The sequence below is a fragment of the Argentina anserina genome, chromosome 7 (assembly GCF_933775445.1).
Source record: "Argentina anserina chromosome 7, drPotAnse1.1, whole genome shotgun sequence".
NCBI lineage: Eukaryota > Viridiplantae > Streptophyta > Magnoliopsida > Rosales > Rosaceae > Argentina > Argentina anserina.
This window is the reverse complement of record NC_065878.1, coordinates 3066281-3092438: the sequence shown is the minus strand read 5'-3', so window position 1 is coordinate 3092438 and position 26158 is coordinate 3066281. Positions and strand designations below refer to the sequence as shown.

The 26158-nt window shown below is 39.1% G+C and overlaps 3 protein-coding genes across 4 annotated transcripts; 1 reads left to right on the top strand and 2 right to left on the bottom strand.

Annotated features, from left to right (window-relative positions):
* Positions 1-1417: 1417 nt before the first annotated feature.
* On the top strand, positions 1418-3903 carry LOC126802898 (DNA repair protein XRCC4-like). Of its 2 annotated transcripts, XM_050530612.1 has the most exons (4): positions 1418-1755; positions 1855-1983; positions 2778-2900; positions 3451-3903. In XM_050530612.1, the coding sequence occupies exons 1-4, from the start codon at positions 1468-1470 to the stop codon at positions 3685-3687; spliced, it is 777 nt and encodes a 258-aa protein (XP_050386569.1). In that variant the 5' UTR covers positions 1418-1467; the 3' UTR covers positions 3688-3903. The 2 variants fall into 2 exon arrangements, with proteins under 2 accessions (XP_050386569.1, XP_050386570.1); XM_050530613.1 differs by lacking the exon at positions 2778-2900.
* Positions 3904-4238: 335 nt separating this feature from the next.
* Positions 4239-4827, bottom strand: LOC126803414 (egg cell-secreted protein 1.1-like). Its single transcript, XM_050531223.1, has 2 exons — positions 4748-4827; positions 4239-4537 (listed from the first exon to the last, which is right to left on the bottom strand). The coding sequence occupies exons 1-2, from the start codon at positions 4764-4766 to the stop codon at positions 4239-4241; spliced, it is 318 nt and encodes a 105-aa protein (XP_050387180.1). The 5' UTR covers positions 4767-4827.
* A 634-nt stretch (positions 4828-5461) lies between these two features.
* On the bottom strand, positions 5462-7050 carry LOC126802899 (two-component response regulator ORR9). The gene is made up of 5 exons (XM_050530614.1): positions 6647-7050; positions 6433-6545; positions 6252-6329; positions 5851-5921; positions 5462-5750 (listed from the first exon to the last, which is right to left on the bottom strand). Exons 1-5 carry the CDS (start codon positions 6750-6752, stop codon positions 5555-5557), a joined length of 564 nt encoding a protein of 187 aa, XP_050386571.1. The 5' UTR covers positions 6753-7050; the 3' UTR covers positions 5462-5554.
* Positions 7051-26158: the final 19108 nt, after the last annotated feature.

Here is a 26158-nt window from a genome sequence, read left to right as displayed (position 1 = left end):
CCAGATCTGCAAACACGACCCTTCTATCTCTCCAAGTGAAGGGACACAATGACTTCAGAGGTACAAGGATGGTGTCGGAGCTGCACGGACGCTAAGGAGAGGACGACGACGGTTATGCTATGGTGCTACTACTGATGTAGATTTTTCCGGTGAGAACACCAAGTTTTCAGAGAAGATGCACCAATGGGTGCCTAGAGCAATATTGAAGATGATGGTGTTGTGGATTTGGAGGAGGTTGATGATCAATAATATTATTGCTGAAAACGCCAAGTTTTAAGATGATGGTAACCAATGAGTGCCTAGTGTTGGTTATGGAGTTGAATGTGAAATTGATTTTTTTTGTTAGTTGTGGTTTGTAATGAAAATTATCTGCAAGAAACTACCCGTTAAGTTACCCGTCACGACACAAAGTTAGTGTGACTAATAGTGTGATTAGTACTGTGACTATCAGTTTACTCGTCACACTACCTGTCACACTACTCGTCACACTACCTGTCACACTACTCGTCACATAGCAATGTTAATGTGACTGATAGTGTGACTAGCTATCAGTATACTCGTCACAGAACAATTTTAGTATGACCGGTGGTGTGATTGGTGGTGTTTTGTACGACAACATCAGTGATGATATTTGGATCATATTAGTTTATTTGAGAAGTTCAATATCACATACCAACAAAGAAATGTTTGTTATTTTTAGTCATTATTTTCTTCTTCTTCTTCTTTTTCTTCTTCTTTCGCATATCTTCTTGTTACAACATAGTCACAGAAAATAGTGGGACATGTAGTGTGATAGGTAGTGTGGCATGTAGTGTGATAAATAGTGTGGCCGGTAGTGTGACATGCTAAGATAAATGTCTAAATATGCGAATTTATGTTAAAATTCAAAAGATATTGGTATGAATATACTCAGAATGTAGAGAATAACTAGAATTAGAGAGCATTAAGCTTCGGTTTTGCCAGAATAGCTTGGAGTACCACCATGAATGGTGGTAACCCCTTGCGAGGGTTGTTGCGCCTTGTACGGTGGTTAGTTCATAAAAATTATGGCCGAAATTATAAGAAAAACGAAAAAACATAAGAGAATGAGGGTAATAAATAGTAAAATAGTTTAAAAAATATTAAAAAATGTCTATTTTTTTGTTTCGTTTAAAATTTATTGACTATTTTTTTATTTTCAATTAAATGAAATGACTATTTTATAATTAGAAAAAATTAATTAACCTTTTTATAATTTTAGTAGTCATTTAGTATTAATTTATAATTTGTCCAATAAAATTTTCATAAAATAAGATTTATAACAAAATAAGATTACTTAATCAAACACAACATATGTTTATTTCTTTTTATATATTTATTTATTCCATTTTAATGAAGAAGCATGGTCGAATTTAATTGCTTCTTCAGAGTTCAAACAACCAAAAAGGTCCTTGTTTCCTTGTTCCTTGTTTTTCCTTCTCCAAGGGAATGGAGGACGATGCCTCAGTCCCCAGGCACTCGTGCTTGAAGCTCGAACCCAGAGACTCCCAGCCCATCTTCATCAAGGGCACATGGTTCGCCTCCCGCTTCGACCTCTCCATCACCGACGGCCTCAACGCCTGGGTCTGCCGCGCTTCCGAAGACGCCGTTAGAGACCGAGCCGCTCAGTGGGACCAGCCGGTGCCCGAGTACGTCTCATTGGCCGAGCGCTATTTAGGGTTTCAGCACTCCGATTCCATCTACGGGTTCACTGATGCTGGCGATGACCACAAAAGAGTGAGTTTTCAGGAATCAAATAGAAAAATAAAATTGATTCTTTGAGATTAATTTGTCGTAAAGTTTTGATTTTTATGGTGGTGATTGTTTGAGAGGCAGTTGTCATGGACTTTTGAGAAGGAAGGGACGAAGCTGGAGTGGAGGTGGAAGTGTCAGCCGTCGCCGAACAGTAAGGAAACTACAGCTGCTGTGTTGGATTTTCTGATGGATGCTAATGTTGGGCTTAGTGTAAGTGTTTTGTTTAATGTTGAGTTTATGGTTTTTGTTGCATTGTGTTCTAAGTGTGTTTTAAGAATGTGATGGTGGGCTTGTCAAGAAATAAGATTGAATTAGAAAATCAGAAACTGTAAGTTACCTGTTGGAAGTTTGGAGTTTGATGTCTTGTTGAAGATTGCAAAGAGCTTTTTGGTTATGAAGAACCCAGTTTGGGTCTTCCACCATGTCACCCACCACCAGCATGATTATACATGTCTGTGTGTGTCGTGTGTGTGTCTGTGTGGAGACGGGTAGTTCTGCAGACATTATTATAAAGACATGAAGTTGTGCCTATCTAACAGTACTTATGATGGGTCGGGTTTCGGGGAGAAGCTAATGGTAGGTGATGTTACGTTAGAATGAGTTTGTTTATATCAGAGAGCTGATTTATATTGCCTAGGAGCTGAATATTTCAACAAAAGCTTGAATGTAGACTTCCTGGGAAGAGGTAGCAAGATCAATCATTAAGGAGTTTTGTTTCTTTTTTCTTTCTTTTTTTAAACCTTTTGTGGTTGATCAATCCTTTTCATGTAACTTGATACTTTGGGAGTTTCGGGATATATATCTCTCCAGTCATGGGATAGTGATAAAAATCAATATATTTAGTTTGCTTCTGGTGTGGCAAATTCTTGAAAAGTAAAGAATTTTCTTCTGTGTGAGAGGATCATGCATATGTTACTATGTAAGTCACTGTTGTCTGCTAATGCATTTGAGAGTGCAACTCTTTTTCTCGTCTTAATCATACTAGTGTATGTATATCTGTATAGGAAGAAGTCGTGAGAAAAACTCAATCATTTGAGAGGTTAAAAGTGGAAGCTGAGAAGTGTCTAACACAGAGTGAAAATATTGCCAATGAGAAGATGGAGTTTGAATCCGCAATTTATGCAAAGGTGTTGGTCAAGTCCTTCATATTTATGATTTTGAAAAGTATATGCTCTCAAAATGTTTATTTATTTTGTATTTAGAGCTTCAAACTTCTCCTGCCATATAAAAGTTAAAAGTTACTGCATAGTCACGAAACTTATTATCCGACATAAGTCATTGAGAATGTTCTGTCAATGGTTCTGAGTTTAGTTTAAATTGGATGCTGAATAAAGCTTGTTGGTGAAAACCCTAATGCTGCATTCGGTGCAATGTTGAAGACATTACTCCGAGCTGTTGTCTTGTCAATTCCTCTTTTTACTCTTATCATCATTGAAGTTTAGAGTACTTCATGTCTGCCAAGTTAATTGGATAGGATGCGGATACCTGGCATTAGGACCACAATTTTGTGAAAGATCCTTTGTTTGAACTAATCACCTTTACCTTCCTAATTTGCATCAGAATTACCATTTTATTAGGCATTGAATTGACTGGAGCTTGTGTTTTTTCTTGGGGTCAAACAGTACTTCTCCGCAATTTTGTCTTGAAGTTCAGTGATTTTTGTTTTACGTTTTCTAGTTTCTGGGGGTCTTGAATTCAAAGAAGGCCAAACTAAGAGAGCTCCGGGACAAGCTCTCAAAACAAGAAGCGGCTGGGAAGCGGCCACAAGAAGAGGAAGAGAGCACAGACAAAACCGAAACTTATGTCAGTGATGATGAGAATAGTGACATAGAATCCTTGAAAGATCCTACAGCTATCTGCAAGGATATCCCATCTAGTAGGTCTCGAGGTCGAAAGAGGGCATTGGAGAAATAGACTCACACTTGTCCTTTCCAAATTCAACATGTTTCTGTCCCATGTAAAGAGGAGGTAATGAAATTCTAGGATTTATTGTTTCAGGAACCTGTAAATATTGATTATATTCCATGTCTGGAGATCTGATTCTCGATATTTGGTAGCTGATCTGTTAGATGACTGGAGAATGGATAATATTTATCATTTCGGAGATGTGTTATTTGTGCTCAAAGTTTTCATTTGTTTTGGTTACTATGACTGGAGGTCAATTTTGTAGGAAAATCTTTCTTGTGTAGGTAGGTTTATTTTCTTCAATGGTAAAAACAGCCGAAACCTGAAAGTTTAGTAGATAACCAGACTTAAGTATCCTCATTATCTGGTAGTGGATGCGGTAGAGAGAGAGAGAGAGTATTATTCTCAATCAATTATTCATTTCAATCTTGTAGACCGCTCCATGCCTAGAAAATGAGCTCCTGAAAATTAAATGAAAGAAACAATGACTACATGAAAACGAATCAACTTATTTCCTCCAAGAACTACTACGACTGCCTGCTTAGAACAAGAACCACCCATTAATTTCCTCTCGGAGGTGTGGCATTTCGAGCACTACAAGTGCTTCTTAGCAATGGAGGAAAGAAAGGGTTTGAGGGGAACATCTTTGGCCAGCAGCTTTCTTCAACTCCAACAAATGCCTTGCAACAAGCAGGGCCTAGTCCGGATAGGTTACCAGAAAATACTGAGGTATAAATCTCCCATGCGCACCCTTGAATGTTCTGTAATGTAGACCAGCATTTCGCTACTTCATTGGGGTTTGGCAATATGCCTATCGGAGAAGGTGATGGTGGGATTGGCCCTTGAGCTAGAGCAGTTGCTGCACATGTTGCCATTAGGAGTAGTGAGAATACTGCTTGAGCTACTCTAGACATGGTTATCAATCTGATAATGTTTCAAATCCAGGTGCTAGCAGTTTGATACTAAATCGTAAAACAAAGTTGTTGGATGGTTCAGTCTGATTGTTAGAAAATACCTATTTATAGAACAGGAATGAAAAACCAAGTTGAAGATTTGCTTACGGCCTTACGTTTCTTGCTCTGGTTCATAGGTTATACATGGAATGATGGAATTTAATTTTGCTTTGCAGTTACAGTTTCTTTACTGAGCATTATTGGAGTAATACTGTAACTTCTTTCACTAATAGAGCAAATCAGTTTAATCGTGCAATGAAACAACAATTATGTGCAGCAGGTCAACTTTTTAAAAAATGACTTAATTCCTTTTGAGAATCACCAATGTCTTATGTAACGACGATTATTAATTACTAATTTAAGGCAGCTGGCCTTATTTAAGCTTATTTCAAACTTTAGGTTTTTGTTTTCCTTATATATCGCTGTCACAAATTGCATATAATGGACAAGGTACTTTAGGCTCATAGCCTCCCTCGCCATTATTGACAGACTGGTTCTGGTGGCGGCGCTGCGGCAGCGGCGATGTTCCATTGTCAAATGGATTATTGTATTTCTCCTCTTAAGAAACAAATTAAGTTGGCATCCCTTTCATGAGAAATAATGCAAACATCCTCCCCTCCCTTTTCCTTTCTTAAAGTTGTTCCACTCTGTAGGCAGTAGGCACACCAAAGTACTAAACAGAGGAAATGATTGAATTTTTAAAGACCCAAAGTTTGCAAAATAAAAGAGGCCTATATGTCTTTGAGCTTACTCGTTTCCTAACAAACTGTTGGTCATCAAAGCGTACTGAGTAATTTTTATGCCGTTAAATTTTCAGTCAGATAATTGAGCAATCACGATCAGGGTTAGTAGAAAATTGGAGGAGATCAAAAGTGTTTTTGATTATAGTGATAATCATGAAAATAGAATACATGATTAATTGATCAAGAAAGAACATCAAAGCCATTATGTGCTGTTCTATTCGTCTCTGGTGCTTGGATTTCTTCCATTTCCTTTCTCATGTTGATGTTGGCTTCGTCTTCCGTACTTGTACCCTTCATAATATGGGGTCTAAGCTTGTTGACATCTGACAATTTGACTGGTTTCAGAAAGAACTCTTCTGCTCCGTCCTCTAAGCATCTGATCAATACAAGCAATGTCAGATCTTGATCATATATTGAATGAATTAAATGTTTCAAATTTTAAGTTTCAGAGGAACATAATTGAAGTTTCCTATAACCTGTTAATCCTTGCTGGTTCATTCTCTGAGGACATGATAACAACTGGTATGTCTTTAAGAGACTTGGATTCCTGCAAATTCAGCCAAAAATATTTAGATATGTGCACTGTAATTTAGTAAATCAAATTGGAACATTATGCAAAGTTGTTGATAACCCATAGCGTCCCCATTGAGGACAATGCTTTAGAGCTCAGATATTACTTTCTTGAATAACTGTTAAATGACACAAAGGGATATGCATCATGGGAACATGTATGAACATTTTGATATCACAGGCTACATTTGCATTGTGAAATCCAGACAACTTGGTGATGCAAAGATCATTTGATTCATTTCTCATTATCTTAGATCAAACACTGATCTTGAGAAGCCAAAATTATTATAATGGTGTTGTAGCTTACCTTAATCTTTCTGAGGAGATCATAGCCTGTTATTCCTGGCATGCAGTAATCTGTAATAATCAAATTCACATCTACATCCTATAGAAAGAGGCAGAGCAATTGAATCAGATATTGGTAAAAACTAAAAGCTACATAATCAGAAAGAAAATGAATAGCAAGACATCCCACAGAAATGTAATACCTGATGATGATTGTTTGGAGACACACAAGGAGCTTCTGCAATATCACTTTGATCGTCTTCATCATATAAACCCAGAAACTCCAAAGCCTTACTTCCAGAATCTACAGCAGTAACTGGAAGAACAGAGGAAAACCATAACAGTTAGCATTCCATACGAATCAATAATAACATATTCATGAAATTAAGAAATGATCAATTGTGCAAGTATATATACCTTGATAAGAAGAAGTCTTGAGAAGTCTCTCAATCAATTTTCTGTCAATGATGCTGTCATCAACAGCCAGAACATGAAACTGGGCATCTGCAGCTCCCAAACCCATGATCCCAAACCCAACAAAGCAACCAAAAACAGAGGAATAAAAATGTGAAGATGAAGATGATGATGATGATCAAGAAGAAGAAAATGATGAAACCCAAGAAGGGTTGTGAGACTTTTTAAATGGGAGGCCATCTGAATCAGAGAGATTCAAGAAATCCTCTTGGAAATCTGACTGTTTGGAAAGGAAGATCCGACAGATTTCGTGTAGAATCTCAAGGATCTTCTAGCTTGATTTTGAATTGGTGGTGGAGCAAAGAAGGTGCTAATCTTAATTTCAAATGACCCTCAGACTCGTCATATTTACATAATTACGTGTATGGAAATGGGTTCCAAGTTTAATACTCGTAGAAAAAAACCGTCATTCGATACCTCTGTAATCATGTTTTGTGAAAATATTATCTCAATATTTTGTTGCGATATTTTGGGCCAAGTAGAGAAGGATAGTAACGTGATCTTTCCTGATTCATACTTATTTTTGTTTGAGAAGGTTGCATGTTCATATCATATGACCCAAATTTGATTATTATCTATAAGAAGAATATGTTAATTTTGGTGTGGCTGTGAACCATCGAACTATTTACCTACAGTTTCTTCTTATATTATTTAATGAGATTTCAGCATCTATATTCATATGAATCATATCCTTGAAAATAAAGAATCGTATTCTTCAATCGATTGGAGAGGTCATTATAAAGTTGGAGGCTAGCTATTGTGTCCTTTGTTACTTTTCAAAGGGGGTGCCATACTGTCCTTTGCTTCTTAAAAGGGGCAACATGGAGAAAAATGCAATCCTCAAGCAACTTTCATATTATTGGCACTCCCACAGAAGAAGAAGAAAGCGAAGATGAATGTATGAGTTATAATTCCAAGTAAAGTCACCTTCTACTTTCTTTTTCTTTTTTATCAAAACGGAATTTCATTCATCGAATAAAGTTACATCAAGCAGTATAAATTTAAACCTACCTAATAGGGAAGAGCACCACAGTCCAAACTAGATAGATTACAGACGGACATCCGCGCCAAGCCGGTTCATTTTCCACCAGTAAGTAGAAAATGGAGCCCTAACAGCATACTATGCAGCAACGTGCATTGCTTTATTACAAACTCTTGGGATGAAACCCAAACTAACCGACTTAAATAAACTAGAGATCTAGTCTCGTCTAGTATAGCTCCTGCTTCCGTGGATTGCAGAGCGTGAACCACAGCTTGACAACCGGATTCGATCTCAAGATGGGTGAAGCCTGTTGTGAAGCAAAATTGTAAGCCATGAATGTAAGCAAACTAGTCAACATGACCGCACTTTGCTGCGGCTTTGCGGATTAAGGAAAAAATACTTACCTAGAAATAAATTTAAGATGGACTAATATATATAAAACTTTTGGCAATTCCCGCTATGAAATTGGAAGTATAATCTATTGTATAACATTGTTTATTACATTTAAGAGGGATATGGAAGGAAACTTTAGATACAATTCATACGAAGGATCCAATATTGCAGAATCATGTCTATGCAATTACGTATACATTTGAATTCCTGTGCTCAAAATTATTTGACAACTTCTATATTATAGTAGATAACAGTAGCAAATAGTTAACAATGGCATGAATTAAGCTTCATAAAAGGTAGCAGTTGGATAACTGACATAAGCTTCATAATTCCTCTAAATTGTGCCCATGCCAAGCAGATTAAAGCCTTTGCATAACACAATGAATGTCGATTGCATTTAGCAATCTCTACCTTGCAAGAATTTTAGAGCATAACATATCAAGTACGTATAAAATGTAAAGTAGTTTCCGGAAGTAGGACACATAGATATCCCATTGAAAGAGAATATGCCATGCTTTACATTCAACTTCTCATAGTACTCATATGTAGCATTTCAGTCAATGATAAGCATAGAGCAAATACTCACCGGAGTGGCATATAATGCCTTTTGAAAGGTCTAAATCTGAATCTTCCTCTAGCTAGTTCGACTATGCAGCCCCCTCCAGATGAAGTAAAATCTGACATCTTGTACAACACACTTTCTTCCATTTCTCAAATAAATCTGTACAGCTAACTCTTTCTTCCATTTCTCAAATGCATAATGAAAGGCTCCACTGCCTTCCTCTTTATCAAAAGTATGAGACTTTTCGAATCTGATATAATTAAAGTAAAAGACATAGGCAGTAATTAGCAAATGACAAAAAAAACCAACCATACAATAGAGAAATGCACTAATTCAAGATTTTGTTAAGAATATAGACTCAGTAGTCTATGTGTTCTCACCTTTTGTAAGGTAGGGTAGATTTTAAAACAACCCTAAACCATAATAATATCAGAAACTTCCAATAGCCTATGCACTAACTGTCTGGAAGGGAATATTACAAAGTACAAACCTGAAAAAACAAAAAACCACATTGTAGTCACAAATCATCAAATTCAAAGTTGTAGATTGACAAACAAAACGAAGAGAGATTTGTGAAAGAATCAATCTTGAATTCAGTACCTTTCTAAGTCCATGGTTGAATTGGAGTGGAATACGGTGGCGAGTAATTGAATCAGCCGCCTCTGTGCTCAATTCTCCATTATTGCTGTGAAAGCAAGGAGAGAACTCAACACTGAAGTCTTTGTTCGTTATTCAAATGAATAAGATGTGAATTCAAAAAAGAACTATTCCAAACGCGGACTAACCGACCGGTATACGTCTTTAAATTGTAGCTTACCAACTGTAAATAACAAAGAAGACTAAACAACTAATATATACCTCTTCAAAATGCAGTTGCTAACCAGCAAACTATTTCAAAAGCAGTGACCTGAACATACATACAGAATGAACTGAGTACAAAAACGAAAAAAAAAATGTCCACAACCGAACATGAATTTGATTACGAAGATGAAAAAAATTGATGATAGCCCAACCCAAAATGTGTAATTCTATAGTAATTACTAATTCCTTTCAAATCTGTAACTTGTCAAAGGATTTCTATTGATTGATTCACAGTGAAAGAGATTAATGAAGACTAATTATTGACGTACATATAGTTAGTGTAATGGAAGTATTGCAATATCAATTAATTAGAAATCAAGACTGAAACTTTTGTATGCTAGATTTCAAACTCCCAAACCCACAAACAATACCTAAGTATGAGTTTGGCAATAAACGAATCTCAAGTTCTGAGGATTAAATGACCCAAGTCTGGTTAAATCAACTGAACCTTCATTATAATTTTGAACATGCTCCTTTATTTCCTGTAAGATAAAAAAATGAAAATTTCATAGAAATCAAACATGCAATTGCTAAGTGATACTGTAAAAAGATAATATAATAATGAAACAAATAATTTGAAGAAAGAAGAATTAAACAGGGGTAAAAAAACTAATATTGTGAGAGGTTAATGATATATATTTCGTTTGATAAGTAAGCACTTAATTTAGGTAGGCAAAGAAATGAGCAAATGCCATTAGATTTGAGTTTTGTTTGTTATCCTACCTCCTTAATTGTGATCACAGTGCTGAATTTATCAAAGACAACAACCTGCAAAAAAAAGATGACCAATAAATAAATCAGAAGATAAAACTGAACACTGGCTGAAAAAACAAAAAACCACATTGTAGTCACAAATCATCAAATTCAAAGTTGTAGATTGACAAACAAAACGAAGAGAGATTTGTGAAAGAATCAATCTTGAATTCAGTACCTTTCTAAGTCCATGGTTGAATTGGAGTGGAATACGGTGGCGAGTAATTGAATCAGCCGCCTCTGTGCTCAATTCTCCATTATTGCTGTGAAAGCAAGGAGAGAACTCAACACTGAAGTCTTTGTTCGTTATTCAAATGAATAAGATGTGAATTCAAAAAAGAACTATTCCAAACGCGGACTAACCGACCGGTATACGTCTTTAAATTGTAGCTTACCAACTGTAAATAACAAAGAAGACTAAACAACTAATATATACCTCTTCAAAATGCAGTTGCTAACCAGCAAACTATTTCAAAAGCAGTGGCCTGAACATACATACAGAATGAACTGAGTACAAAAACGAAAAAAAAAATGTCCACAACCGAACATGAATTTGATTACGAAGATGAAAAAAATTGATGATAGCCCAACCCAAAATGTGTAATTCTATAGTAATTACTAATTCCTTTCAAATCTGTAACTTGTCAAAGGATTTCTATTGATTGATTCACAGTGAAAGAGATTAATGAAGACTAATTATTGACGTACATATAGTTAGTGTAATGGAAGTATTGCAATATCAATTAATTAGAAATCAAGACTGAAACTTTTGTATGCTAGATTTCAAACTCCCAAACCCACAAACAATACCTAAGTATGAGTTTGGCAATAAACGAATCTCAAGTTCTGAGGATTAAATGACCCAAGTCTGGTTAAATCAACTGAACCTTCATTATAATTTTGAACATGCTCCTTTATTTCCTGTAAGATAAAAAAATGAAAATTTCATAGAAATCAAACATGCAATTGCTAAGTGATACTGTAAAAAGATAATATAATAATGAAACAAATAATTTGAAGAAAGAAGAATTAAACAGGGGTAAAAAAACTAATATTGTGAGAGGTTAATGATATATATTTCGTTTGATAAGTAAGCACTTAATTTAGGTAGGCAAAGAAATGAGCAAATGCCATTAGATTTGAGTTTTGTTTGTTATCCTACCTCCTTAATTGTGATCACAGTGCTGAATTTATCAAAGACAACAACCTGCAAAAAAAAGATGACCAATAAATAAATCAGAAGATAAAACTGAACACTGGAGGATGAAATCAACAACATAGATGAATAAGATACCATGAAGCCCCCATATAACCAAAAAAGAACTCAAAGTAGAATACAACAATTCCATAAAAATGCATATCAGCAAATATGTATACATATATTTTTTAAAGGGAAATGAATGAAAGATATTACCTCTTCCACTGTCAATTCAACTAAATTATTCTTGATGTGGTCTTGTGTCATTGTACTGGAATCGATCACCATATACTTAGTCCAGCGTGCTTGCTGGCTGAAGTGCCTTCAGTTAAGTTGGAATCAAATATCAGTAAGTTCCAAACATTCACACCCAAAATTCAAGCTTACCCGAACTCAAATTTTCAAATTTCCAATTGCAAAAAAAAAAAAGCAACAATGGATGACGATTATAGAGGATAAAAGCATCTGGAGAGGTGAAGAAATATGAAATTTAACCAAAAGTAAAAGCACAAAACAACTGAAATTTTCTTCCGATCAATTAATCTCAAAAAATAAATTGAAAACCTTAGTAAAATTCAAGAACCCAGATTCATTTTCATTACCCAAAAGCTTCGTGCACTGAAATTCAGTCGAATCCCCCAATTAAAATCACCTCGAGAAACTGTGGAATCAATCAATTTTTTCTCGCGCTTTACTAAAGAAATCTCAATCCTAGAATCACCTCTCGAATTACTTTGTTTTTTATCTCTTTCGATCAGGGAGACTCACTGAAAGTCAGAAACAAACTCTTTAGCCGCCTCTATGTAAACCAATGAGTCACAAAGCTCTCCCTATTGCTGATGCATGGAATTGTTTTTTTTTAATCAGAGAACATACCAGAAGCGCACGTCGTTCTTGAATCCGATCGAAAACTATGTCCTGAGCAAACATGGCCATTTAGTAGTATTAGGCGTTGGTTGGAGATGAAGAGGGAACTGAGGGAAACGCTGAGAGAAAGAGAGGCATGAGTGTTTATCGCATCATTTTCTGCATAAACTAAACAACTGGCCAAAAAAGACCTAGGGGCAGTAGCATGGTGGGTGAGGAGAGCAACAGTTGGCAAGGGAAAGGGCATGCACGTCAATAACCCATCCTATGGCAACAACGTAAATTACCGAAAACACACGGGCTCTCTGACAGAACCCTTATGAACAGTAACACCTATAGCGTGTCTAATATATAGTAAATATGTTGTGTTGATCATACCAACTCCAGGAACCCCTAAGACCCCGACACATGACCCAGGAGGCCAGGATACGGCACATGGGCTGTCATATACAAGGATCTTCTATGCACAATTGTTTCTTCTACATACAAGATCAAGACGCACATAGGTGTCATATACAAATTTCTACGCAGTTTTCAATTATCTCTTCAAAATAAGGAATTTAAAATTTAATTTTTTAAATATGTCTTAAACTTTCTTAATTTATTTCACAATTCAAATTTAACATGCATATAACCAAACAATAGAATTTGCAATTAACGGATTTCAGATTGAAAGAGTTTAAAATGCCATCATTTATAAAATCTTACAGATTCATGATTTTCACATCCAAACACACCTGACATTGTTTAATTATCTTTCCAAGATAAATCTTTTTATATATTCTAATTTTCACAATTATTTCCCATACAAGTACCGTATGGGAAACACTATTATTTAAATATCAATTATTTCAATTATTTCCCAAACTTCAATACAGTGAGCAAACCAGTCTAACAAAGACATAAACACCATCAGAGTAGAAAAGACACTATGCAATTTCGGAAACATCTTCGCTAAATCTCTAGTGAAGCAATAATCCATATTCACATGTTCAATTGACTCATCCACCTCATTCCAAAAGTAACAATCATTCTCAAGAAACACTCGAAAAGTAACAATCATTCTCAAGAAACACTCGAAAAGAAGAAATAATGGGTAAGAGACCAGAAACTAATCACTGGAGCACCAGGACAAGTGACTAATCACTGTAACACCAAACATAAGCCTATCATATGCAAATAACAAGTTATTAATCACTGGAGCACCATGGCAAACTATAATGCCCTGAAAATTACCAACCACAACCTGTCTATCAAGAAGAGATGAAAAGACCTCCGCACAAAGTAAGAAATGATATGGAGACAAAAGATCACCTTGTCTATGACCTCTCATAGGAGCTAGAGTCCCACATGGTTTCCCATTTATTAGAAATGCATACCGCACAGTAAAGACACACTGCATAATCAACTGGACCCAACTTTCCACAAAACCAAGTCTTTTCAATAAAGCCTCTAAAAAATCCATTCCATACGATCATAAGCTTTATTCATATCCAACTTGAGACTTAACCTCCTTAGAAACAAAATGAGAAACCTCATTAGCAATGGGAGAGTTATCAGTAATCAATCGACCCAGAATAAAAGCACTCTGACACGGGAAAATCAACTTGGACAAATTCTTTTTCAATCTGTTAGCAATTACTTTCGAACAAAATTTGTATAAGATGTTATAGAGAGAAATATGACGTAAATCTAAACCTTGGGTATGATGAGGAACCTTTGGAATCAAACATACATGAGTGAAATTAACTGCCTTCAACAAGTGACCCTTTTGGAGAAAATCACGCACTACATCACAATCATCACCCCCAAATGACTCCTAATATTATGATAAAATTCGGGAGGCATATCATCTTGTCCAAGTGACTTGGTGGGGATACATATGAAACAAAAGCCGCTCTAATCTCTGCATTAGAATATGATGCACATAGCTCCCCAATCATTGAAACAGAGACCCGAGGTTCTTACACATCAACAATAGACTTCATACGAGTAGTATCAATTGATGTTGTGGCAAAGATATTAAAGAAGTAATCAAGAACCACTTTCTCCATACCTGACACCGAGTGTTGCCACACTCCACCCTCATCAAACAAACCAATTAATCGGCTTCTAGCTCACTGGTTATACGCCTTACAATGAAAGAAATTTATAATGAAAGAAAAACTTTATATTCTTATCACCCTCCGTTAACCATGTAATTTTGGAACACTGCTTCTAATAAAGTCGCTTCACTTCCAGTAACCCTTCAAGCTTTGAAGCAAGTAGGAATTGTTCATCTTGAACCACCCCCGTCAACAACAACCATAATAATTCTTGAAGCTGAGTCTAAAGTAGCTCAATTTCTCTATTTTGGTTCCTAAATGCCTCACGTTACATGAGTTCAAAGCCATACGAGTTTGGGCAATACGACGAGTAACCTGAAACATTGGCATCCCAGTTTGAGGCTTATGCCAGCCCCCTTCCACAACCTCCTTCCACTGCTCATTCATAGTCCAATAAGATTCAAATTTGAACATTCTTTGTTGACGAGCAAGAGGAACCGGAACCACAGATAAATCTTTGATCAAGATTGGAACATAATCACCGTGTATAGGTGCTAAATGGTGAACCCTAGCCGACAAGAACAAGTCCAACTAGGATGGTGTGGCCATCACCCTATCCAACCTGCATCGCACACCACTGCCCTGCTAGGTGAACACCAGACCTCAAAAGCCAAGTTCGATCAGTTCGACATCATCAATGGCCTCCTGAAACCGAGCCATTTTCCTAAACCCACACAACACACCTCCCTCATTCTTCAGATTACTCACAATTTCATTGAAATCCCCAAAATTCAACATGGTAATGACGACACCTCACTGAGATGCCACAATAAGTCCCACGAATGCCATCGATCTCCTGTCGCCGGCCGGCCATAAAAACCAGTAAGTCGCCACCACAACCCGTCCTCATTGTGAATCTCTACATCCACATGGTACATTTACCTTGAGAAAAAGTGAACATCAACACCATCAGCCCAAAACACCGTAACCCCTCCTGATTGCCCAACACTAAAAGCAGCTTCACAATTAGGATAACCCAACTGCAAACGCAGGTCGTTCAAATAATTCCAATCGTGGATTTTGGTTTTTGAAGCAAAGATTGATAGGTACACTTTGTGCGACGTTCTTAATATGTTTTTACCTCTATTTGTACTTTGCTTAGCCCTTATTGTTGTAATATTAAGTCGTAGTAAGAGTCTTGAGCGGTATTTGATGCATTTTTGTGCTTACATGGGTTAAAACGCAGAATTGGTCTAGAGTCCTAGTTTGAGTAGGAATCCTTGTAGGACAAGGAAATATAGTTGGATTAGGAGTCTTCTTCTTTCTACGTTTTGGTTGCATTGGCGATATTTTGAGAGTCCTACTTGAAATAAAATTCTTTTTGCAAAACTTTCCTAAATGAACTTTCATGTTCTAGTAACTTACTTGTTCTAGTAAGTTTCTTTTTTTACAAATTAAAAACTTTGCTAATCTAGTTGAGCTCATATATTACATGTGTCTTTTTAAGACAACATTTGGCTAGATTAGGACATAATTTTCAAAACTAATTATCTCTTACTTATGATTTTATTTCTTATTTTCAGATCGGATTTAAGAGATAATACTAGAGGGAAACAAGGAGTTTCAGTCTTGTAAAGAATGACTAAAAGGGATAAGGCACAAATTGAGAAAATAAAAGAGAGCCGTGCCTACATGGAGAGTTACTCACTGCTTGGGAGATAGAGTGGAACAATGAGAAGTCATGCACATGGAGTCCTATCATCAACAAGTCATGCAACAATTAAATATAAGATGATCATTAAGGGAATAAAGCATGACAGGAATTAAGGGATTAAAGCATGGAGGATGAGAGTGCCGTGTCATGAAGCCAAAGTGGAGAGAATTAAGAAATGGAGTCCTTGCCGTGGGAAGAAGAAAAGAAGAAGAAAGAAATAAATGTGAAGATTAATTAAGTGAAAAGAATAGAGATGAAGCCATGCATATGCAACCTAAAAGCTAGAAGATGATCATTAAAGGAATAAAACATGTCATGATTTAGGGAATAAAACATAGCATGATTTAGAGACTAAAGCATGTCATTATAATAGGAAGAAAGAGGCAACATCAAAGAGCAAACTGTGCATCCTACCCTCTCTATATATACACGGCTTCACCTCTCAAATGTGAGACTCCTCCTTGCATTCAAGAGCCAAAACTCTACCAAAATACTACCTCAAACATCCTTCACTAAAACAGTAAGCCGTTCTCCCCCCTATACCAATTCCATCTCCACCGAAATCACCATTGAAGACACACCTCCAAGGTTCCTACAACGTGTGATTCTCGCAACTGATCTCCATGACTTTGTTTATTTTTGATTTTCTACAATACTTTGTCTATGAAGATTGTAGTATGATGTTTGTGTGAGATTATTATTTTGTATATGAATTCGAAATTTTCAGATTAATCTATTGAATTTTTAGATCTTTGTCGAATTGATGGTCTTCTATAATTATTGAGTTTGTATTTTTCTATTTGTTGTGTTCTAATAATCTTTCTCATACTTTAAGATAATTTTCAGATATGTGCATATGAATTTAGTGCTTGGTTGCAGTCCCAAAGATTATTTTTGAGTGCTAGATTCATCAACCATATTGACACAAATCGAATCATGCCCTAAGTAGGTTTGGTTTATGTTGATTAAAAGTGGTAAAAAATTCTGGAAATTTTCATGTGAAACCATGGTGGGTGACGCCACATATGAAATAAGTCTCCAACAAAGATTTGGTGCTTAAATGTAATCTTGTTTGATTTCTACTCTAAGTTTTATTGAATTCGATTGCATGCAAATTTAGATTAGGCCCTAAGTCAATCTAAATGTGAATTGAAATCTTGCATGATTAGATAATCCCCTAAGGCTCTAATTGTATTGATGTCTAAAAAATATGTACTTTGTCGAATTAGAATGCGTGATAGGTTCGAAATTGTAATTATGTGGTGTAATGGTAAATTTGGTTTTGTTTGAGGATGAAATACTTCTATATTATTGAATGATATGGGGGCCTATATATAGGCATTTACAACACCACAATCCCGTAGGATTCGGAGTCCTAATCTACTACGGAGATGCTAATCTATCTCCTAACAGGAAACCTATTAGGCTAAGACACACACAAGGGTAGAATAGTAATTCTCCCGGAACACTCCCCCTTGTGTCGCATGCCTAGGTTGCATGGTGCACACATCGTTGCCTCGGTAAAAACCTTGTCAAGCAAAACAAAAACCTCTTGGGTAAAACAAAAGCTTGATCGAAGGGAAAAAGAGCACAACGCACCAACTACTTAAGGATCTTAACATGTGATGTAGACTCCCCCTGAAGTCTACCAAACTCTAGTGTTCCGATAAACGACGCATGCCAATGCTCTTCACATGTTTCACAAAAGTAGATTTAGGCAAAGACTTGGTGAACAAATCCGCAACATTGGATTCTGAACTCACTTGATTGATCTGAACATTCAAGAACTTCTGTTGTTGAACATTGTAGAAGAACTTAGGCGAAATATGCTTGGTGTTGTCTCCCTTGATGAAACCTAACTTCGTCTGCTCTATGCAAGCAGCATTATCTTCATAAATGCACGTAGATTGATCAGTTGTAGAGACTAATCCACAAGAATCACGAATATGGCGAACAAGTGATCGTAGCCAAACACATTCTTTCACTGCTTCATGGAGAGCGATGATCTCCGCGTGATTCGAAGAAGTAGCAACAAGAGATTGCTTTGTGGATCTCCAAGATATCGCCGTATTCCCAATGGTAAACAAATAACCGGTTTGAGAACGAGCCTTGTGAGGGTCAGAGAGGTACCCTGCGTCGGCATAACCAACTAACAAGTTGTTTGGAGTCTTTGCATCGGGGGAAAGAGCTGCACGGGACCGGTTGCTGCTCTCGGCACCGCGCACGGTCTCCACGCCATGGCGGCCGGCGGCGTCGCTGCGGCGTACGGCGGCAAGGCCGGGGTCGGCGACGGCGGTGGTGTGGGGAGATACCGTGGCGGTGTTCTCTCTGCAATAGGGGTAGAACAATCCCATGTCAAGGGAACCTTTCAAGTATCGAAACAAATGCTTGATTCCATTCCAATGACGTAGCGTATGTGCGGAGCTAAATCTAGCCAATAAGTTCACTGCGAAAGATATGTCCGGTCTAGTGCATTGAGCAAGATACAATAGTGCCCCAATCGCACTAAGGTATGGAACTTCAAGACCAAGAACGTCTTCATCATCCTCTTTAGGACGGAAGGGATCCTTCTTGATATCTAGACTTCGGACGACCATGGGGGTAGACAATGGACTGCATAGATCCATATTGAAACGTCGAAGCATCTTCTGCGTGTAATTTGACTGATGCACTAAGATGCCGTCGGCCCTATGCACAAGCTCAAGGCCGAGACAAAATTTCGTCCTCCCTAGGTCTTTCATCTCAAATTCCGACTTTAGATAAGACACGGTCTCTTCAATCTCATCAAGAGTACCGATTATGTTCATGTCATCAACGTAGACCGCAACGATGACGAATCCGGAATTTGTCTTTCGTATGAACACGCATGGGCATAGTTCATCATTCTTGTAACCCCTTCTCACCAAGTATTGATGCAACCGATTGTACCACATTCTTCCGGATTGCTTTAACCCGTACAACGAACGACGTAATCTGACTGCATGAGCACTCCGTGGTCTGGAGGCACTTGATGGAGGTAAAGGTAGTCCCTCAGGAGCTTTCATGTATATCTCTGCGTCAAGATCCCCATAGAGATAAGCTGTGACCACATCCATAAGCTGCATGTTTAGTCTTTCGGACACTACCAGACTAATAAGGTAGCGGAAGGTAATGATGTCCATAACAGGAGAATAAGTCTCTTCATAGTCAATACCAGGTCGTTGTGAGAATCCTTGCGCCACGAGTCTTGCCTTATAACGCATGATCTCGTTCATCTCATTACGCTTACGAACGAAGACCCATTTATGTCCAACAGGTTTGACATCTCTTGGAGTCAATTCAACCTTTCCGAAGACTTCTCGCTTCGCTAATGAGTCAAGTTCTGCCTGGATTGCTTCCTTCCACTTCGGCCAATCTGCTCTGCGTTCGCATTCAGCTATAGAGCGAGGTTCAACGTCGTCTTCAGATATGATCTCAAGTGCGACGGAATAAGCGAAAACGTCATCAATGCATGTAGTGGCTCGGTTTCGGACCGACTGCTCACTTGTGTAGTTCACTGAGATTTCGTTGTTCTCTGGCATCAAACAAGGTTCCATAGCGTCCCACGGAAACACTTGAGTTGATTCATGGACATAGCTGTAATCAGAGACAACTTCATACGATGGTGATTCATCGTTGATGACGCGCTGTGCCTTAGTCATTCGCTTCTTTCTAGGTTTTGAATCCCTAGAGTTTATCGGTCTCCCCCTTTTTCTTTGAGGAGCCGAGGCCGAAGCTGCTCCATGCTGGGCCATCTCAGCATCGTCGCCACAAGGGGCGCCGGCAACACCACGGCGTACGGTGGTGCCGCCGTCGGCCTCCGTCCCACTGTCAGGGGCGGTGCCAACGTTGCTAGGTCCAGGAGCTTGTCTTCCACGCCCGTATTTCGGGACATCCAACCGTGCCGGTACGTTCGCAGCGGGTATGTTTGATCTCGTCACTTTAGCAATATCTACAAAGCCGTCGGGCATCGAATCCGCGACTTTCTGGAGGTCGATAATGCGTTGCACTTCTAACTCACTTTGAGCAGTGCGGGGATCATAATGAGACATAGTGGGGACACACCACGTCAATTCCTGACGTTCATTTGGAATGATAACATTCCCATCTCCCCCTAACGACGGGAAGCATGTCTCATCAAAGTGACAATCTGCAAATCTTGCAGTAAAGAGATCTCCGGTGGTTGGTTCTAAGTAGCGGACAATCGTTGGGGAATTATAGCCAACATAAATACCTAATCGTTTCTGAGGACCCATCTTAGTACGCAGCGGAGGCGTAATAGGCACATAAACGGCGCAACCAAAGATGCGTAAGTGTGAAATATTGGGTTCGTAACCAGTTACCATCTGGTACGCACTAAACGCTTGGTTAGCCGCGGGTCGGAAACGAATAAGTGTCGCTGCATGCAACACTGCATATCCCCACGCAGAGACCGGCAGGTTAGTACCCATAACCATTGCCCGAGCAACAAGCTGAATACGCTTGATGGTAGCCTCTGCTAGACCGTTCTGTGAATGAACATGAGGAACGGGATGTTCAACTTCGATCCCAATAGACATGCAGTAATCATCAAAAGTTTTAGAGGTGAATTCTCCAGCATTATCCAAACGAATGGATTTGATAGTATAATCGGGGTGGTGAGCCCGAAGTTTGATGATCTCAGCTAATAACTTAGCAAATGCAGCATTCCTTGTGGATAGCAATGCGACGTGTGACCAACGCGTCGATGCATCAACCAATACCATAAAATATCGAAAAGGTCCGCATTCTGGTTGAATAGGTCCACAAATGTCACCTTGGATACGTTGTAAGAATGGAATGTTCTCGGTTGAAGCCTTAGCAAAAGAAGGACTTCCTTGAAATTTAGCAAGAGAACAAGCTTTGCAAAACGAGCGATGGGCATCAGAAATTGCCATGGAGGCATGTGAAAGCACGGGAGGCATCACAAGCTCCTGTGAAGGAGGGGATGCCGCCACCGACGGCATGAAAGCCGTGGAGCTGCCGAGTGAGGCATGCTCGGCCTCACCATGCGGTGCATGGGTCGGCACGGCCTCACCGTGCGGAGCACGGGTGAGGTGATCCTCCAATCGCTTCCGGGACTTGAAAAATGGATGACCATGTGAATTCTTAAGAATTCTGATCATCATATCACGTCCAGGGTGCCCGAGACGGGCATGCCAAAGCATATAAGAGTCCGAATCACAAAAGTTGCGTTCAACCGCATATGATTCAAAGATCCGAATGGAAGTAAGATACAAACCATTCCCAAGACTCTTCATCTTCTCTAAGATGCGGCGATGGCCTGCTTTCTCAGAGGTAACGCAAAGATATTCCTCTCCATTCTCAACATAAGTATCGAGGTGAAAACCATTGGCACGTATGTCCTTAAAACTTAGCAAGGTGCGGGGAGACTTCGGCGCATAAAGCGCGTCTACGACGTTAAGAGTCGTACCATTAGGCAACATGAAAGAAGCAGTGCCTCGTCCTTGAATGATGGATTTCGAGTCAATCATTGTAGTCATCGAAGAAGTCGAAAACACTAGATCCGTGAACAACTGCCTGTGCCGTAGGACAGTGTGGGTGGTTCCGCAATCAGCTAGACATTCGATTTCACCGCGGGACATCTACAAAATGACAATTAAGAGAGTCAGCGACGCGGGAACAATTCTATACAATACGCCGTAGGATATTGTAAGAAAGGGAATCGGAACGAAGGTCGATCCCATCGAATGTATCACATGGCAATAGTACTACATTCTTCAACTAAAGAGTTGGAAATCATGGTATTGAAGCAGTGAAATACCAAACAGTAAACGAGGGTGGTATAAACCATCCAATAATGGTGTGGAAACACACACAAAGAGTACCGGTGAGTGCATATAACGGACTTGGAGAAAACCGGAAAAACAAACCGGAAAACCATGTCAAAAGAACTCTAAACCGGGTGAATTTTGGACGAGGAAAACATGGCAGCAGGGGCTGCTGCAATATGCCGGAAGAATCACGAGAAAACGACGAAAAAATCGTCGAAAAACTCGGTGGAAAACCGGCGGCACCTATTGCCGGAAAAACCGGCCGGCGGCTGTCGAAACTGGCCGGTATGGAGGCCGGGACTTCAGGTCCGACAGGGGACGCCGGCAGGAGCTGAGTGGCGGTGCCGGAAACGCCGGGCAATGGCCGGAAGACGGCGAATACGCCGGCAAAACGTGCCGGAAACGCCGGAATAGTAACCGGGGCCGGCCAAGGCAAAACGACGTCGTTTTCGACGTTCCGAGGTTCGTTTTCCGAATTTTAAGTTCCAAATTCACAATGTAGTGCTATTGGGGTCCCATGTAACCCAAAAGCGTCCAATTTAAGAACCACGTGAGTTGCACACGTTGATCATCATGCTAAGTGTCGGATAAATAAAATTCTCAAAGAGATCGTCTTGTAAGCAAGAAGTGAGAAATTTTATTGAATGCCAATCTTTAATACATCACACATAAACTTCTAATTCCAAAATCAAAAGACTATTACAAAGTCAATGAAAATAACAATGGCGGTTGGCCATAACGATACTTGAATCATAAAGCTAAAGAAGCTAAAACGACTAATCAAAGTCGGGAGTATCCATGGTAGCAACCGGAGGCCTAGCTTTAGAAGCAAGGGGCTCGGGTTTCATGGAGATATGGTGAGTCTCGATCTCATGGTCCTCATCCACATGGTTCGATTCGGGTTGTAGAAACTTCTTGTAGGCGGAGTAAGCCTTGATCATCTCTTTGCTAGCGCGACAATCGCGATTAAAGTGCTTAAAGGAGCCACATTTGAAGCATGGAGACTTGCCATTACCGGAAGTGGAGGCATTAGGAGGTGCACGGCCTCCTTGGAGTGTGGGACGGGGACGGCCTCCCCCTGAGGGTGCGGCGCCGCCACCATCACGGGTCCATGTATTGGACCGAGGCCGAGATCGGCCTTGTTGCCTCCTACCACGAGAGTTGTTATTTTGGTGCTGATATGGAGCGTTCCTTGATTGATTCTTTTGCTTAGGAGCTTTCCCATAGTTAGCCTGTGGCGTAGAAATTCTTTTAGTGCCAACAGGTCTATTGTTGTTGTTGAGGAGAATCTCAGAATGTCTCTCCTTCTTAGCTAAGAGTGCCATTAAGTCGGCAAAAGACCGGATCTTCCCTTCCTCTACATGAGTGCGGTACGTATGAGCTTGAACCTCATAGTTGATTGGAAACGTGTCCAATGTCTTATTGAGAAGATCTAGGTCGGTCTTAATGACACCAACGGTGCCAAGATCGGATTGCAAGCATAGCATATCCTGATTGAAATCATCCACTCTCTTATAGTCCAATAGACGGATGTTATCCCATCTAACGGTCAATTCAGGAAGAAGCTTATCATGAACGTTGTTGTACCGCAAGCGTAGTTTGTCCCATAATTCTTTAGGATCTTTTACGTTCAAGTATTGCCTTTTGAGAGTTGCATGGATGTGACGTCTCATAAAGATGAGAGTCTGAGTCTTAGCCATAGGTGGGAAATCAGCAGGAGGGTCGGCAAACATGCCTTCAATCCCTCGGCTCTCAAACGCGAGTTCCATGTCGGAAACCCAGCGGTGGTATTCCTTTCCTTCTAGATCAAGAAGGCCAAATTCCGGTCGAGATGGCGATGACATCTACAAAACGAATACGGAATCGATTAGATTCAAGTATAATAGGAATTAGAAGGGGTGACGTATATGGTCACAAGAAAAATCGATGCAAGCGGCGATACTCATGATCGCACCCAAAACAGCGGTGCACTCAGGCGACCACACGAAAATCGATTAACTTCCCTTTCAAAACAATCGTGACTCCCCCAGGACCGTCACACAGAAAACATCGACCAAGAGGGGAAACCCATCCCTCTATAGTCTCATCGGCGTTATAAGAAAGGCCGGAATTAAGACAAGAAGAAGGCTAATAGCGCCCGATATAATATATCTATACGTTCAAAAGCGGGAACGTTTATAAAAATTTACCTTGGAAGGTTTGTAGTATACGGGAGTAGCTTCTCTTGAGCGAAGTCCTTGCTTGTGACTTTCACGTCTCTTGCGTGAATATGTGGGAGGAGCAATTTTGAATGCTTTGAGGCGAGCAGCAGGTGCGGCGAGCGGCGAGCAGCGAGTGCGGCGAGCGGCGAATGCGGCGAACGGCGAGCGGCGAATGCGGCGAGCGGCGAATGCGGCGAGCGGCGAGCGGCGAATGCGGCGAACGGCGAGCGGTGAATGCGGCGAGCGGCGAGCAGCAGGGCTGCGGGCAGGGGCTGCGAGGGCAGGCAGGGGCTGCGGCGGCAGGGGGGGCTGCGGCGGCGGCAGGAGGCAGCGGCGGGAAGAAGAGAAAAAAAAATTTCGGAAGGCTCTAAAAGATTCAGGGTTTTAGGGCCTCGTGCTGATAACGTGTTTGAGGATGAAATACTTGTATATTATTGAATGATATGGGGGCCTATATATAGGCATTTACAACACCACAATCCCGTAGGATTCGGAGTCCTAATCTACTACGGAGATGCTAATCTATCTCCTAACAGGAAACCTATTAGGCTAAGACACACACAAGGGTAGAATAGTAATTCTCCCGGAACAGGTTTAAGTTTATTAAATAGAAGTCGATCATGTAAATAGTAATTTAGGATTTATTTTCAGTAGTAGTTTTATAATCCAACTCAAATCCTCCAATAACATGATAAGTTTTTATGCCATTTTGATTTTCCGGACTGAACGATTCCTGCTTAGTAACGATGATGTTTTACACGGTTTATTATAGACGTTTTAATTAACGACCTATAAAATATCAACGACGGCCTCTTCTGACGAATCAAAGAAAGCAAGGCCTCTACAACCCGATCATTGTTCAACCCCCTTGGACTCCATGCAAAAATCTACATTGAAAAGTTTGGAGGGTGCCAAAAAACCAAACTCTAGCAGAGCCGCATATTAGAAATGTCATCCTTAAATGGAAGCAATTATTTTATAATTAGAAATTAAGTAGTGACTTTTTTATAATTTATAATATGCTAAATAGTACTATTTTATAATTTGTGTTAGAAATTAACTTATTTTTGTACTTGGACAGTTGGACCCAGGGGCGGATCTCATGTGTTAGGGGGGGACTCAAGCATCCCCAGCCAATAAGGGAAAAAAACACCTGGTATTAATATTTTTTTTAGATGTGTGTAGACTTAGCATCCCCAAATTACCCTCAATTCCCCATTGTATTATACCATATACTGAATAATTAAAATATAATAGACCACCTAATTGATAGAGCGTTTTGTTAAAACGTCTATAATAAACCCTGTAAAACATCATTGTTAGTATAGAATAAGCAGAGATCGTTCTTTCCGGGGAATTGAAGGGAACTCTAAACTTTTAGTGTTAACAAATAATGGGGGTTTAAGATTGATTATTAACTACTAAAATAAAACCTAAATTATTATTTACATGATCGACTTCTCTTTAACAAACTTAAACCAAATTTACCATTACACCACATAATTACAAGTTTGAACCTATCATGCATTCTAATTCGACCAATTACATACTTTTTAGACACCAATACAATTAGAGCCTTAGGGGATCATCTAATCGTGCAAGATTTCAATTAACATTTAGATTGACTTAGGGCCTAATCTAAATTTGCATGCAATCGAATTCAATAACACTTAGAGTATAAATCAAACAAGATTACATTTAAGTACCAAATCTTTGTTGGAGACATGTTTCATGTATGGCGTCACCCACCATGGTTTCACATGCAAATTTCCAGAATTTTTACCACTTTTAATCAACACAAATCGAACCTACTTAGGGCATGATTCGATTTGTGTCAATATGGTTGATGAATCTAGCACTCAAACACAATCTTAGGGAATGCATCCAAGTACTAAATTCATATGCACATATCTGAAAATTATCTAAAAGTATGAGAAAGATGATTAGAACACAACAATAGAAATACAAACTCATTAATTATAGAAAACCATCAATTCGGCAAAGATCCAAAAATCCAATAAAACAATCTAAAAATTTCGATTCTTAAT

Bases quoted from the DNA above. Each gene is read 5' to 3' on its own strand.
- LOC126802898 (XM_050530612.1), top strand. From the start codon at position 1,468: ATGGAGGACGATGCCTCAGTCCCCAGGCACTCGTGCTTGAAGCTCGAA. The intron at 1,756-1,854 runs GTGAGTTTTCAG...TTTGAGAGGCAG, and splicing joins CTGGCGATGACCACAAAAGA to TTGTCATGGACTTTTGAGAA. The intron at 2,901-3,450 runs GTGTTGGTCAAG...TACGTTTTCTAG, and splicing joins AATCCGCAATTTATGCAAAG to TTTCTGGGGGTCTTGAATTC.
- LOC126802899 (XM_050530614.1), bottom strand. From the start codon at position 6,752: ATGGGTTTGGGAGCTGCAGATGCCCAGTTTCATGTTCTGGCTGTTGAT. The intron at 5,922-6,251 runs GTAAGCTACAAC...CTGAATTTGCAG, and splicing joins ATCTCCTCAGAAAGATTAAG to GAATCCAAGTCTCTTAAAGA. The intron at 5,751-5,850 runs GTTATAGGAAAC...TGTATTGATCAG, and splicing joins GAACCAGCAAGGATTAACAG to ATGCTTAGAGGACGGAGCAG.